At 39.8% G+C, this 12,005-nt stretch overlaps 2 protein-coding genes and 1 long non-coding RNA gene across 3 annotated transcripts; 1 reads left to right on the forward strand and 2 right to left on the reverse strand.

The window, feature by feature from the left end:
* Window positions 1-1,843: 1,843 nt before the first annotated feature.
* LOC148851081 (uncharacterized) lies at window positions 1,844-3,420 on the reverse strand. The gene is made up of 2 exons (XR_016099584.1): window positions 3,198-3,420; window positions 1,844-3,036 (listed from the first exon to the last, which is right to left on the reverse strand). It is a non-coding gene; the product is annotated as an uncharacterized LOC148851081 (long non-coding RNA).
* Window positions 2,023-3,559, forward strand: LOC148851082 (protein LATERAL BRANCHING OXIDOREDUCTASE 1-like). Its single transcript, XM_088946541.1, has 3 exons — window positions 2,023-2,495; window positions 2,702-3,029; window positions 3,122-3,559. The coding sequence occupies exons 1-3, from the start codon at window positions 2,023-2,025 to the stop codon at window positions 3,383-3,385; spliced, it is 1,065 nt and encodes a 354-aa protein (XP_088802667.1). The 3' UTR covers window positions 3,386-3,559.
* A 3,955-nt stretch (window positions 3,560-7,514) lies between these two features.
* LOC148851083 (salicylic acid-binding protein 2-like) lies at window positions 7,515-10,763 on the reverse strand. Its single transcript, XM_088946542.1, has 3 exons — window positions 8,640-10,763; window positions 8,057-8,191; window positions 7,515-7,901 (listed from the first exon to the last, which is right to left on the reverse strand). Exons 1-3 carry the CDS (start codon window positions 8,994-8,996, stop codon window positions 7,617-7,619), a joined length of 777 nt encoding a protein of 258 aa, XP_088802668.1. The 5' UTR covers window positions 8,997-10,763; the 3' UTR covers window positions 7,515-7,616.
* Between the last annotated feature and the right edge of the window lie 1,242 nt (window positions 10,764-12,005).

A 12,005-nucleotide genomic window follows, 5' to 3' on the forward strand; every position in this document is an offset into this window, starting at 1 on the left:
TTCAAAGCATGGACTAAACCATTAATTCACAATTGGAGTCCAAAATAATGTTGTTTTGGCTAAGCCTTTGATACTATAAGTCCATTTGGATGAGATGCTATATGCAAGAGTAGAGAAGATAACATGAACTAGAAGGAAACTTTAGAAGAATAACATCAAAAGCAGCCAAATGGTAATTCAAACAATGTACCATGAAACAAGGTTCAAAGTATTCACACGTATTGGTCCGTATCGGCCGATATGTATCGTTTTAGAACCCCTCTAATATGCTCCTACAGTGGGTGTATCAGAGGTCTGACCGGTTCAGGAGGTAGAGGAGACCTAAACCAGCCCCCCCTGAATTGGTTGCAAAAAAAATATAAAAAAATGGACCAAAATATGTATTGATTTGCCCGATATGCCCTTACCGGTGTATCAGACGTATCGATATTTTGAACCTTGAAACAACAAAGCAAATCAAAACCAATGAGCAATTGGAATTTGAATTAGGTGAAGTTTTTCACCAACAAACGCACCCAACTGCAACATCAATAATAACTTGTGTGACAAAAGGGATATGGATGCAGTCAATCGAAGAGCCATAGTTGGGCTCCTTGGGCTTGTGGATGCATATTGTTGTGGCTTTCATTGTGTTTCACCTTTTTCCAGAAGCAAAGGGGCAAGAATTTTTTTTTTTTTCCAGAACAATCAATTCTTTCAGCAAACTCAACTCATATAATCCTTGTACCAACTACATGATTCATTGATTTAATATAGAATAATGGGAATTTGTTGTTAAGTATTTTTTTTGGTCCAATCAACAAATCATCTTGAATCTTACAGATCAATCAAACGGTTATGGCAACACTTCTATCCCTTTATTATTTTTTTTCTAAATCTTCCAATAGAACTAAAACATACAGACCTGCAGCAGAAACATTAGTTCTTTTGTAGGAATGAATCATAAAGATACAGATTTGAAGTAGAGTCTACATGTGGTGCTGTGCAAAGCCATTTGCCATTCACAATTGAAAATAGACATTTTATACCATTACAAGTCAGAAATACTTTTTGATATAAAAGTAGTGGGTTCATGAGATAAACTTACATTGTGCATAATTGACACCTTGCGAAAAATCTTTAAATTGTAGACACATAATTGACACCTTCCGATACATCTTTAAATTGATTCATATTTTGGGGTTTCGATTTTGGAGATCAGAGTGCCGCAGATTTGAAGTTCAGAGAGGAAGGACTTCAGGGTATAACTGCGGCTTTGAGCCATTAAAAAGCAAAAAAAAAAATAATAATAATAAGAACATAAGAAGTTAGTTTGCAAATAAAATACGAAGAAGAAAAAGATGCAGCAGCAGCTTACCACCGGTTGATCCTACTTAATCGGATGTAGGTTGCACAAGGGTTTTGCTAGTGGTCTGGTAACAGGATAGGGATAGGGCTCAGATGAAAACATGGGAGGGAAAAGTTCAACTGAGGCTTCAAATAATCAAATCGTGTTTTAAGCCTCATTTTGATTTTTTATTTATTTTTATTAGTATCCGGTTCAACGGACGAACAATCATTAAATATAATAGGATAAATCTTGACCGTGGATTGATGCCAAATTTATGGGTAATATGCGAATTACAGGGGGCTATTATATAGGGGCTGTAATTCAGCATTATTAAGTATCCCTATGGTTTAGTTAATTGATTAAAAGGTGAGAGTTTGAACAGGACCGAGGGGATGCCCCTTCCCTTCTTCTCAAAGAACGTCTTGGTAGGCAACGTGTTTCTCACTCGTGAACCGCCGGTTCACTGGATTGGAGATCCTGGTATAGGTACTAGGTAGCTATGCAAGTTAACCGTGCGGACAAAATCCAGTCTGGGTCCATGGAAAATATCTGACAAGTTACAACTTAGCCTTATCCACAATTTGTTTATTTTCCAGCTCTCCGGCCCGACGGAATATGCAATACAAGGGCTCCAGTTGAGGCCTCTCAGCTCTCACTCTCTCAGAGATTAAAGTAATTGCCTAATTGGAGAGATGGATGAGGTCGATGCCGCCTTCATCCAAGACATAGAGCACAGACCTCAGCTGTTCGTAGTTGAGGCTGAAGGAATTCCAGTGATTGATCTCTCTGTCTTGAACTCTTTCCAGGAGGGTGATGACCCACGGGGACTTGCAGGTCTTGTGGCTGAGATAGGTGGTGCATGCAAAGACTGGGGTTTCTTCCATGTGATTAACCATGGGGTGCCATCCGATCTGCGACTGCAAGTTGAGACGGTGTCAAAGAGGTTCTTCGCTCTGTCTCTGGATGAGAAACGCAGGGTACGGAGAGACGAGGCGAATCCTTTGGGTTACTACGACACTGAGCATACCAAGAATGTCAGGGACTGGAAGGAGGTCTTTGATTTCATGCTGGAGGATCGGGCGGTAATACCAGCTTCACACAAACCAGATGACAACCGCTTAAACCAGTTGAGGAACCAGTGGCCTGAGTACCATCCTCAACTCAGGTGATTTTGTTAGCTAGTCTCGATTGCGCATCTTTTAATTATCCACTTTCCATCAATTACTTGCTGAATTCTTTATAAGTAAGCTACTAATGCTCGATGTTATTGGGCTCCATCAATTATCTCTCTTGTCATTATGGTAACTTGACCATCTATTATAAACATTAACACATTGGCATTGATGATGAGTGGATGCTTGTATCTGACAGGGGAGCCTGTGAAGGCTATGGTCGAGGCATAGATAAACTAGCATTTAAGCTGTTGGAGCTAATCTCCCTGAGCTTAGGCTTGCCTGCGAAACGGTTGAATGGCTTCTTCAAAGATCAGACCAGCTTTATCCGTCTCAACCACTACCCTCCTTGCCCTTCACCTCACCTTGCCTTGGGTATTGGTCGACATAAGGACTCAGGAGCCCTCACTGTGCTCGCTCAGGATGATGTTGGTGGCCTGGAAGTGAAGCGCAAGGCAGATGGTCAATGGGTTAGGGTCAAGCCCATCCCGGACTCCTACATCATCAATGTTGGCGACATAATCCAGGTATCATCTGAATATATATAATGGGTGCAGGGTGATCAACAAAGATTGGTTTAGACTTTTGTTGCAAGTATAAACTCTTTTGTTGTTAACAGGTATGGAGCAATGAATTGTACGAGAGTGCAGAGCATAGGGTGAGGGTGAACACAGAGAGGGAGAGATTTTCCATACCTTTCTTCTTCAACCCTTCACATTATGTTATGGTGAAACCTCTGGAGGAGCTGCTAAATGAGAAGAACCAGCTTCCAAAGTACAATGAATATAACTGGGGCAAGTTCTTCGCCAAAAGGAAGCTAAGCGATTTCAAGAAGCTTGCTGTTGAAAACATTCAGATATATCACTTCAAGAAATCAGATTAAAGTGAGGTTTCGTAAAGCTGGATATTGATTTTTGAGAAAGCAAGAAAGATCTGAGTGTGGCTCTAGATTCTAAATAGCTAAATTTTGCTGTCTGCTTGAAAATCGGTTTGTAATAATATCTGAAAAGAGATTGTTTTACATTTTAGCACTATGAATTTATTAGTTTATTTTTTTTTATAGATAAAGAGAAGAATGGAAGGGAAAAAAAAGTAGAAAATGGTTTACCAGAAGTAGTATTGGCTCTACCAAATAAAAACAATAAAAAAGAAAGATGGTAGTTTGAAAAAGAGGTATAGTTAGTAAAAGACGTTAGCATTTTTATGAAAGTATGAGGTCATTTTGAGAAGGAAATGTCATAAAACAGAGGAAGATGGGCGTCTTGCACATGGCTGTTTGGGATTTTCCAGCTTATTGCATGCACATGAGGCGTTACCTAACTGAGGTCCTTATTTGTCCTTTACAGGATATTGATTGCAAATGCAAATATTCTTTTCCCTATGCTCATTATAACGTGTGATGTGCAGAGGCTTCCAAAACATCTCAGTAGCCAAAATTTTCCTCTAACCCACCGAGAGGAATCTTTAAAATTAACAGTTCCAAAATTCAAAAGTCATCTATCACACCAAACAAATGAAAGTGTCCAGTCATCTTATGTGCCCCCCGTCTTTTTTTTTTTGTTGGGTTTCTAGAGATAAAAGGCAATTTTTTGTCTTTAATATAAAAAAGAGATAATAATTTTATATAATAATTAAAATGGGTAATTTTTTTTTAAAAAATATGAAGAACGGGCACTCATCGTCTTCCTCCTCTCGCTATGTATTCGTGGGAGGTTAAGGTCACCGGCGACAACTATGCTCGTGGATGAAACAACGGAAACCCGAAACAGCAGTGGACAGTCGGTGTAGTTACATGTACCGCCCCCTCACTTCCTTATCAAAAGCCAACAACAGCAATGACATTCGTCTCTGAGAAGTGAGGTTCTACAGCTATGGGACGAGAAAACGGAAACCCGAAACCATAGTTCTTAAAAACGAACTGGTGACCGAATCGGTTAGGAGTCCGGTTACTGGTTCGAACGGTTAATCGACCGGTTCAGCTGTTTGTTTATCAAAATCAATAGTTTTGAGAGAAAAAGCGGTTTAAAGAAAAACGGTACCGTTCAGATGATCAGTTCCTGATTTTTCCGGTTCGATCCGATTTTGAAAACAGTGCCCGAAACAACATGATCAGCGTCCCGATAACCCTCAATGCCATCGTCTGCCTCAAGGTCCCCGATGCCATCTGACAAGGTAGTTCCAACATCTCTCTCCCCGCCTTCAAGATCTTAGCACGTGTTCTTCCAACCGGCGATCCCAAAAATCTCTAGCGCTCACTAGCTACGACGTCTTCTCGAAGCACACCGCTGAAATACTCCCTGACAGAGATTGGAAAGACCCTGGTCACCCACAAGGAGGGTCTATCGTACGCTGTATACTTTCTGCAGCACCACCAGGATGCACTGGTGAAGGTGTGTCCCATCCTGCACGAGGTAGTAGTGGACCCGAAAGAAGTCGTTTGTGAAGGCGAACGGTGATCCGGTGTACTCGTACTATGGAGACAAGCCGGAGATGAACGAGCAAATGCAGGGGCATCCATGCCATTCATGAAGGTGATATTAGAGGGCTACGATGGATTCAAAGGGGTGGAGCGCCGGAATGTTAGGAACATTCGTATGAATAGAGAGCAAAGGAGAAAGACGAACAAACAGTACCCTTTTTTTTTATATTTTTTTCAAAAAATTACCCTATTTTAATTATTATATAAAATATTACTTTTTATTAATATTAAGGGCAAAAAGTTGCCTAAAGGAAAAGTTTAACAGAACTGCATGACAATATTCCTCCTCTTTGCATGTACTCCATATCCATCGGTTCCTATAAGCCTAGAAATAAATGCAAAACAAAGTAAAACTATAAAATGATATCAAAGCCAAAACCCATCACTAGATGGTCATTTTCTGATCGTTGTTGGGGCACTGTTCCAAAATGTCCTTCCTCCCCACACTTATGGACCCCAGTTTTGTGTGAGTGTGGAGTTGAAATTTTCTCATAAAAGATGTTTTCTATGCACATGTACGGATGGCAATTTCTATACTACGACATGTATCCTTTTCAACGGAGAGTTTTTTTTCTTTGAAAAATAGATTTTGGGGTGAGAAAGGTTTTGGGGTTTCACAATCCATATGGGTATGGATAGGTTATGGTATTATATTAAACCCTCTCGTCCTTGACCTGTATCTTATTGGAAGTCTTCCTATGGTATACCGAGCTGTTCTCCTGTGAATTGTCCTGAGCTGTGCTATGCTTTGAGTGACGGGCTGCCTGCAGACGGTTATGCCGAGCTAGCCGACCTGAGGTTTTTGCGCCTCGGGGCGTCTGAAGAAGAATCGGTGCTTTCTTGCCTAGGAGTGGCCTGAGGTCTTTGCGCCTCGGGGCGTCTGAATAAGAATCGGTGCTTTCTTGCTTGGGAGTGGCCCGAGGTCCATTGGGAGGAGCTCGGGTCTTAAAAGGGGTCAGGGTGCCCTAAACTCGGGACCCCCGGAAGTGCCTTAACTCCGGGGAGGGGGTGCGGGCGAGACAGCTTTCGGCGAGTAGTTTCCCTGTCGAGTTGCCACGTGTTCACGTCCGTTATGCTGTAATGCTAAGTCACCGTTTGATCAAGGTCACGCCCACATGTACCTGAGCTATGAGGTCGGGCCAAATCACCCTCCATCAAAATGTGAACCTAAATGATGATAACATGAACGAATCAATTCATTTATAAATGATCCTTTAAAGGTAGAATGGATTTGAAAATGATCTTTTGAAGGTAGAATGGATTTGAAAATGATATTTTGAAGGTAGAATGGAACTTGATGTAGCACAATCCGATCACTCCTAGCTGGCGCTCGCGTGGCTCCTGAGATATATTTGAAACGAGAGAAAAGAGGAAGAACTCCCGGGTGTTTCCTGGCAGGAATGCTCTGATGCTTAAGTTAGTATTGTGTGCAAGAAGCTGGAAGAGAATGAAAACTAAGAGTGTAGGTCGTGCTAATCATTCAAAATACCTTGTTCCTTGAGGAGAAGCTTCTTATAACTTAATTTTGTTGCTCCAGGCCCTCTGACTCCTGATATGACAGGTATAACCGCCACTATCAGTCTGCCACAGCCGTTACAAATAAGGCTGAGGTGGCATGCATAGAACCGTCATGCAGGATACATGCCTGTCAGGTGTGGGATGCCTTTCTAAAGCTCGAGTTTAGCTTAACCTAATTAGGAGCACCCTTTGTCTTTGAGGTTGCTTTACCCTTTGCTTATGTTAGAGTGAGAGAGCCTTTTCCCTCCTATATTCAAGCAAAAAAAAAAAAAACTTGGGATGGCTTAACCTAATTAGGAATATTGCCATAAAACTTCTATTATAAATATACTTGACAAAGCCCGTACATCACACGGGTTCCGATTAATTTTATTTAAAATATTTTACATCAATTAAAAGTAATTTTTAGTTCACTTCATTAATAACATAATATTTTAGTGGTCAAAAAATAATTTATAATATTTTAATTGTTTTTACTTAATTTCATATTCGAATAAGATTTCGAGCCTGATCCTAATATAATGAATGAATTTCAATGCATGTGCCTCTGTTTCATTGGAGGGTTGTAAAAGTTAAAACCATCATCTAAACTGCGTTATAATTTCCATCACCAATGTGCCTGTGTTTCATTGGAGGGTTGTAAGGGAATGCATCAATCACAGTCGTACCAATTGTGAACTATATTGTTTCAGATAAAGAGGGCGATCAGTTCTATCCGAGCCCACAATAATAGAAAAGCTTTGACCATTCACAACTCCATATAAGTTTTGATAAATATAATCTGATTGATTATCACTATCATGATATTGTTTCTAAAAAGATTCTTTAATTTTTTTAAAAGTATTAAAGCAAAACTGAATTGATATTTTTTGGTTTGGTTTGGTTTGCTTTTTATGTTTATTGTTTTTTTTTTTATTATTATAAGCACCCTAGCAAAAAAGATGTTTTGGGAAAAAAATATTATCTGAGCAATCTTACATCAATTAAGAACATGTCATCGCACATCACAGAATTATTAGCAGAACCAACTCCATCTTCAGTATCATTCATTGAGGCTCAGTTTAGAAAGTATGCAAATAAAGTATAAATTAATGCATAAAAAAATACAAGATTTTAGTCAAGGAGAAGCGTCATTAGCAATCTCCAAGAGACAGCGACACAAATCCTCCGGGTTTGAGAACATGGCCATATGATCTGCACCATCAATCTCCTTCACCTGTTGCACAGGATTATTCTCGATCATCCAACGTTGGAATTTTTCAGTAATTATTTGATCCTCTTTGATTACAATGTAAATGCGCTTAACGGAACCATATCTCTCCTTTGAAAACGCCTTGGCCTTTGATAAATCTTCTAGGAACACGGAACCCCTTCTCATCAGCATCATTCCCAGGCTAAAATCCTGTTCCATCACGATCGATCCAGCTCTATATTACTTCTTAATTTATTAATCCCATTAGAAACTGTAATTTCAAATTAAAGGAAGTAATAATTCAAGATGCTTGAGATTAATTAAGGATATAATATCAGAGTTAATAATTAATATAAATTACGTACCTGTGGGGAGCATAGATGATAAAACCTGGACAAGTCCTTGGGGCCAATTAATACGGATGGTGCAGGCTTGCCAGAGTTATCAGACGATGAAAATTGAGTATCTAGCCACGCCTCTGCTGGAATTTTCTCAAAAAGCTTTTTTTTTTTTTGTTTTTATCACACACAAACAAACAGGTAAAATGTTACCAAATATCTATTAATTAATAATCCTTTTTACAAAAATAATTTTGGTAGAATTAAACCAGAGTTTAATGATGACCCCACATCGTACGGGGTGAATGAACCTGCCATTGCAAGTACAAATTAATGCTTGAAAATCAGTCCACAGGATGATTTTCAACTTGGATTCATTTAATAGGAGTTTCAAGTAACAGCCCATAAAAGTTATCTGACATGATCAGCGGCCTTCAAATAATACCCTGTTTCCGCCTTAAATTACAATGCTCCAGCCAAGTATTTCATTTAAAGACCACGAGTTTCATTTAAAGACAAAATACCCTTCTGTCTTTTTAATTAATAACCAAGCTCGGAATTGCAGATTAACGAATTGAAGTAGGAGAAGGAAAGGAAAGGGAGTGAGTACCTGATCCAACACATAAGAGGGTGGGTGCGAGAAATCCGGCATGAAAGCAGTGACGAAGATGGCTGTTGATATTTTGTGTGGGAATTCCTCCATAGCAACACCAAGAGTAAGTCCACCCAAGCTGTGTCCTACCAGTATCACTTTTTCTTCCGGTGGGATCGACTTCATCAAATCTGTTAATGGCTCCGAGTACTCTGCCATTGTTTGAATCTCCTCGATTTTCTTTGTGTTTATGCCTGATGCCGAAAGGTCGAGGGCCGTCACCCGATGACCCTCGGCCTCCAGCATAGGTTTAAGCTTATACCAGCACCAAGCTCCATGGCACAAGCCATGTATCAGAACGAAATGCTTCTTCATTCTCTCAGAGATGGAGACTTGGAGAGAGAGAGAGAGAGAGGGGGGGGGGTGTGACCTGTATTGGTGTTTGTTTTAACTGGATCGTCACTTTTATAGATAAAACATGAATTGGGTGGGAGGCAAGTTACATGGATTTTCATCCTTTACAAAAATGTTCTCACCCCGTGCTCACAGTTAGTGGTGACAATGAGCCGAGTTTTTACAAGTTATGCAGGCTTAATTTGATTTAAACCAACTTCGAACCAAATTCAAGCCCAATTGATACGTTCGTTTGCTAATCGAATCAAGTTCGAGTCTAATAAAATTCGGCTTACGAGTCTAATCAAACTTCTACATACATACATATATAATATTTATATATATACATAATAAATAATTATTATTTTTTTAATATCAAACAAAAAACAATTTTTTTATATATAAATTTTTACTTTTATAAAGCATTTGACTCGGTCAAACTCGAGCTTATGAGTTTTTCATTCCAGCTCAAGTCTCTAGCTCGAACCTCATAATGTCTTAGTGAGCCAAGACTGAGCTTATGAGCTTTTTCACTCAAATCGAAGTCGAGCTCAAGTCTCTATCTTGAATCGACGTCGAGCTGAAACTCGAGCCTTATCCTATCTTGACGAACTGAATTCATCTAACTAGCTATCGACTGAGCTCGTCTCGGCTCAAATCCACCTCTACTCACAACACTCCACTATTTTTTAATATCTTAATTTCCATGAATTAAAACTAGGGGTTCTTGTTGTCCATAAGGGCAACTTTTGGCCCCAAATATAAATTAAAGTAATTTTTTAATATAATATCCAAAATAGGTTACCTTTTTTAAAAAATATCAAATCAGCGCAAAAATCCTATTCACCTTCTTCTTCCTTCGAACGATTCACGCGAGCAGGACGTTATAGATCTCATCGTGCGGGTCCTGACACAATACCAACGGTACTTTTGGAGGAGAAATCCAGAGCGGTTCACAGGGACGTGTTCCTCGTGTTGTTACCCCCTTGGTTCAGATCCTTAGAGCGGGCCTTGTTCTGGAGTAGCGGATTCAGACTTGGACTGGTGTTCCAGCTCATTGCCAATTCCATTGGGGACCTATCGCAGGACCAAGTGTAGAGAGAGGAGAGGATGGAAATGTTAAGGGCTGAGACAAGTGCGGAGGAGTGGCAACTGGAGGAGGAACTGGCAAGGCAGGCTACAGGAGAGCGTGGTGGCACCACCCCAGTCTAAACTTCTGAGGCGGGGAGGGATGGTGGTCAATGGGGAGGAGGGGAATGTCAATTCCGAGTGGCAACTAGACGAGGAACTAGTGAGGCTACAGGAGAGTGTGGTGGCGCCACCCCTATCTGAACTTCTGAGGTGGGGAGGGAGGGTAGTGAATGGGGAGGAGGGGAATGTCAATTCCGTCCTTGAAAGCATGATAACTGAGTTCGAGATTTTGCTCGGGAGGGCAGACATGCTACGAGCATACACTATTCAGCTTCATCTTCAGCTCAGGATTCGAAGACTTTTAGCAGCCGCAACGCAGTTTCAGCTCAGGATTCGAAGGTTGGGTTTTCAAAGAGACGCGAGCGAGAGGGTAAGTAAAAACCACTAATACCCTCTCTCTCTCTCTCTCTCTTCTTCTTCACATTGAGTTGTTTCAATCTTAGAGCAAAACAGTGAGATCCCTCTGCAAATAAGAAGAAGAAGAAAAAAAAAGAAAAGAAAGGTGGGGAGATCGGAGGTGGGAAATGTTTGTCACAGTAATTCACAGTTCAAAAGAGGGAGGAGGTAAATAATAATTTTGTCCTCATTTGATATATTTTTTAAAAAATAATTTATTTTATAGATTATATTACAAAATTTATTTTTATTAAAATTAGGGGCCAAAAGTTATACTTATCACAAGAACCCCTTACAATAAGATGTTACCATTAATGTACGGCTTCAATTGTTGTGACAATGGTGTAAAAAACAAAGTGAGTACGAAATCCAATAATTGGAACCAAAAATCAACAGAGATATACTGTTTTTATTTACACCATGATTGTCCCCACAGCCATTGCAGCCACAAGGGAGCCGTGGACCGTGTGTTGGGATCATATCCAACTCTACACAACCGCCAATATGCCTGGCAATATTTGACCAAACCCATTTGACCCATGGTCCATCAGTGTAAAATAAAGCCTGGTTACCAAAGAAAATATAGAAAAAAAGCATAAATTTAAGTATAAATGAAAATGGGAAATAAAATATAAAATAGGAAAAATTGGGTACAAAATCATATCAGACGATGAAAATTAGGTATCTAACCACGCCTCGGTTGGAATTTTCTCAAAAAGCTTTTTATCATACACAAACAAACAGGTAAAATGTTATCAAATATCTATTAATCAATACTACTTTGACAAAAATAATTTTGATAGAATTAAACCAGAGTTTAATTTTGACCCCACATCGCACAGGGTGATGGGACATGTTCAACTTTCGTCACGTTGAGTATCACTTTTACCATCCCAGTTAGATTCTGGGAGAATGACCGATCAGTTCACATCAGAATTTTATAGCTCAAAGCACAGGGGGAATGTATCATCACCGTGAATTGATGTTAAATTCACGGACAGGATGTGGTTTATAGGGGGAGAGGGCTAGTAGTATGGGGGCTATGATAGGCCACGGAGGTCGAACCGAGTGCCTATAAGCAACCCAAAGTATGTGGAATGAGCGCATCATGCATGGCCCATGCAAGCACGTGATGTAGCACCGAGGATCGGGTCAAATAAAATAGTGATTTATTCTGTTTTTGTTGTTTTTGTTTTCTTGTTAGATAGTTGCCAAGTTGTTGGCCATAAGAATCGGTCAATTAGTTATTGCATAAGAATAGGTCAGGTTGTTAGTTGGTTAGTTTGTTATTTTACTATGGAATAGGTTAGAAGGAATAATCCCTTAGTTAGGGGCTATTTTATTGGTAAGTAGTTGAGGTTTTCTTGTATTTAAATACCAGCCGATCAGCTTGGAGGCAGTTGG

Source organism: Nelumbo lutea, chromosome 5 (genome assembly GCF_056320005.1).
Source record: "Nelumbo lutea isolate HS-2025 chromosome 5, American lotus-T2T, whole genome shotgun sequence".
In the NCBI taxonomy this organism is placed as follows: Eukaryota; Viridiplantae; Streptophyta; class Magnoliopsida; order Proteales; family Nelumbonaceae; genus Nelumbo; species Nelumbo lutea.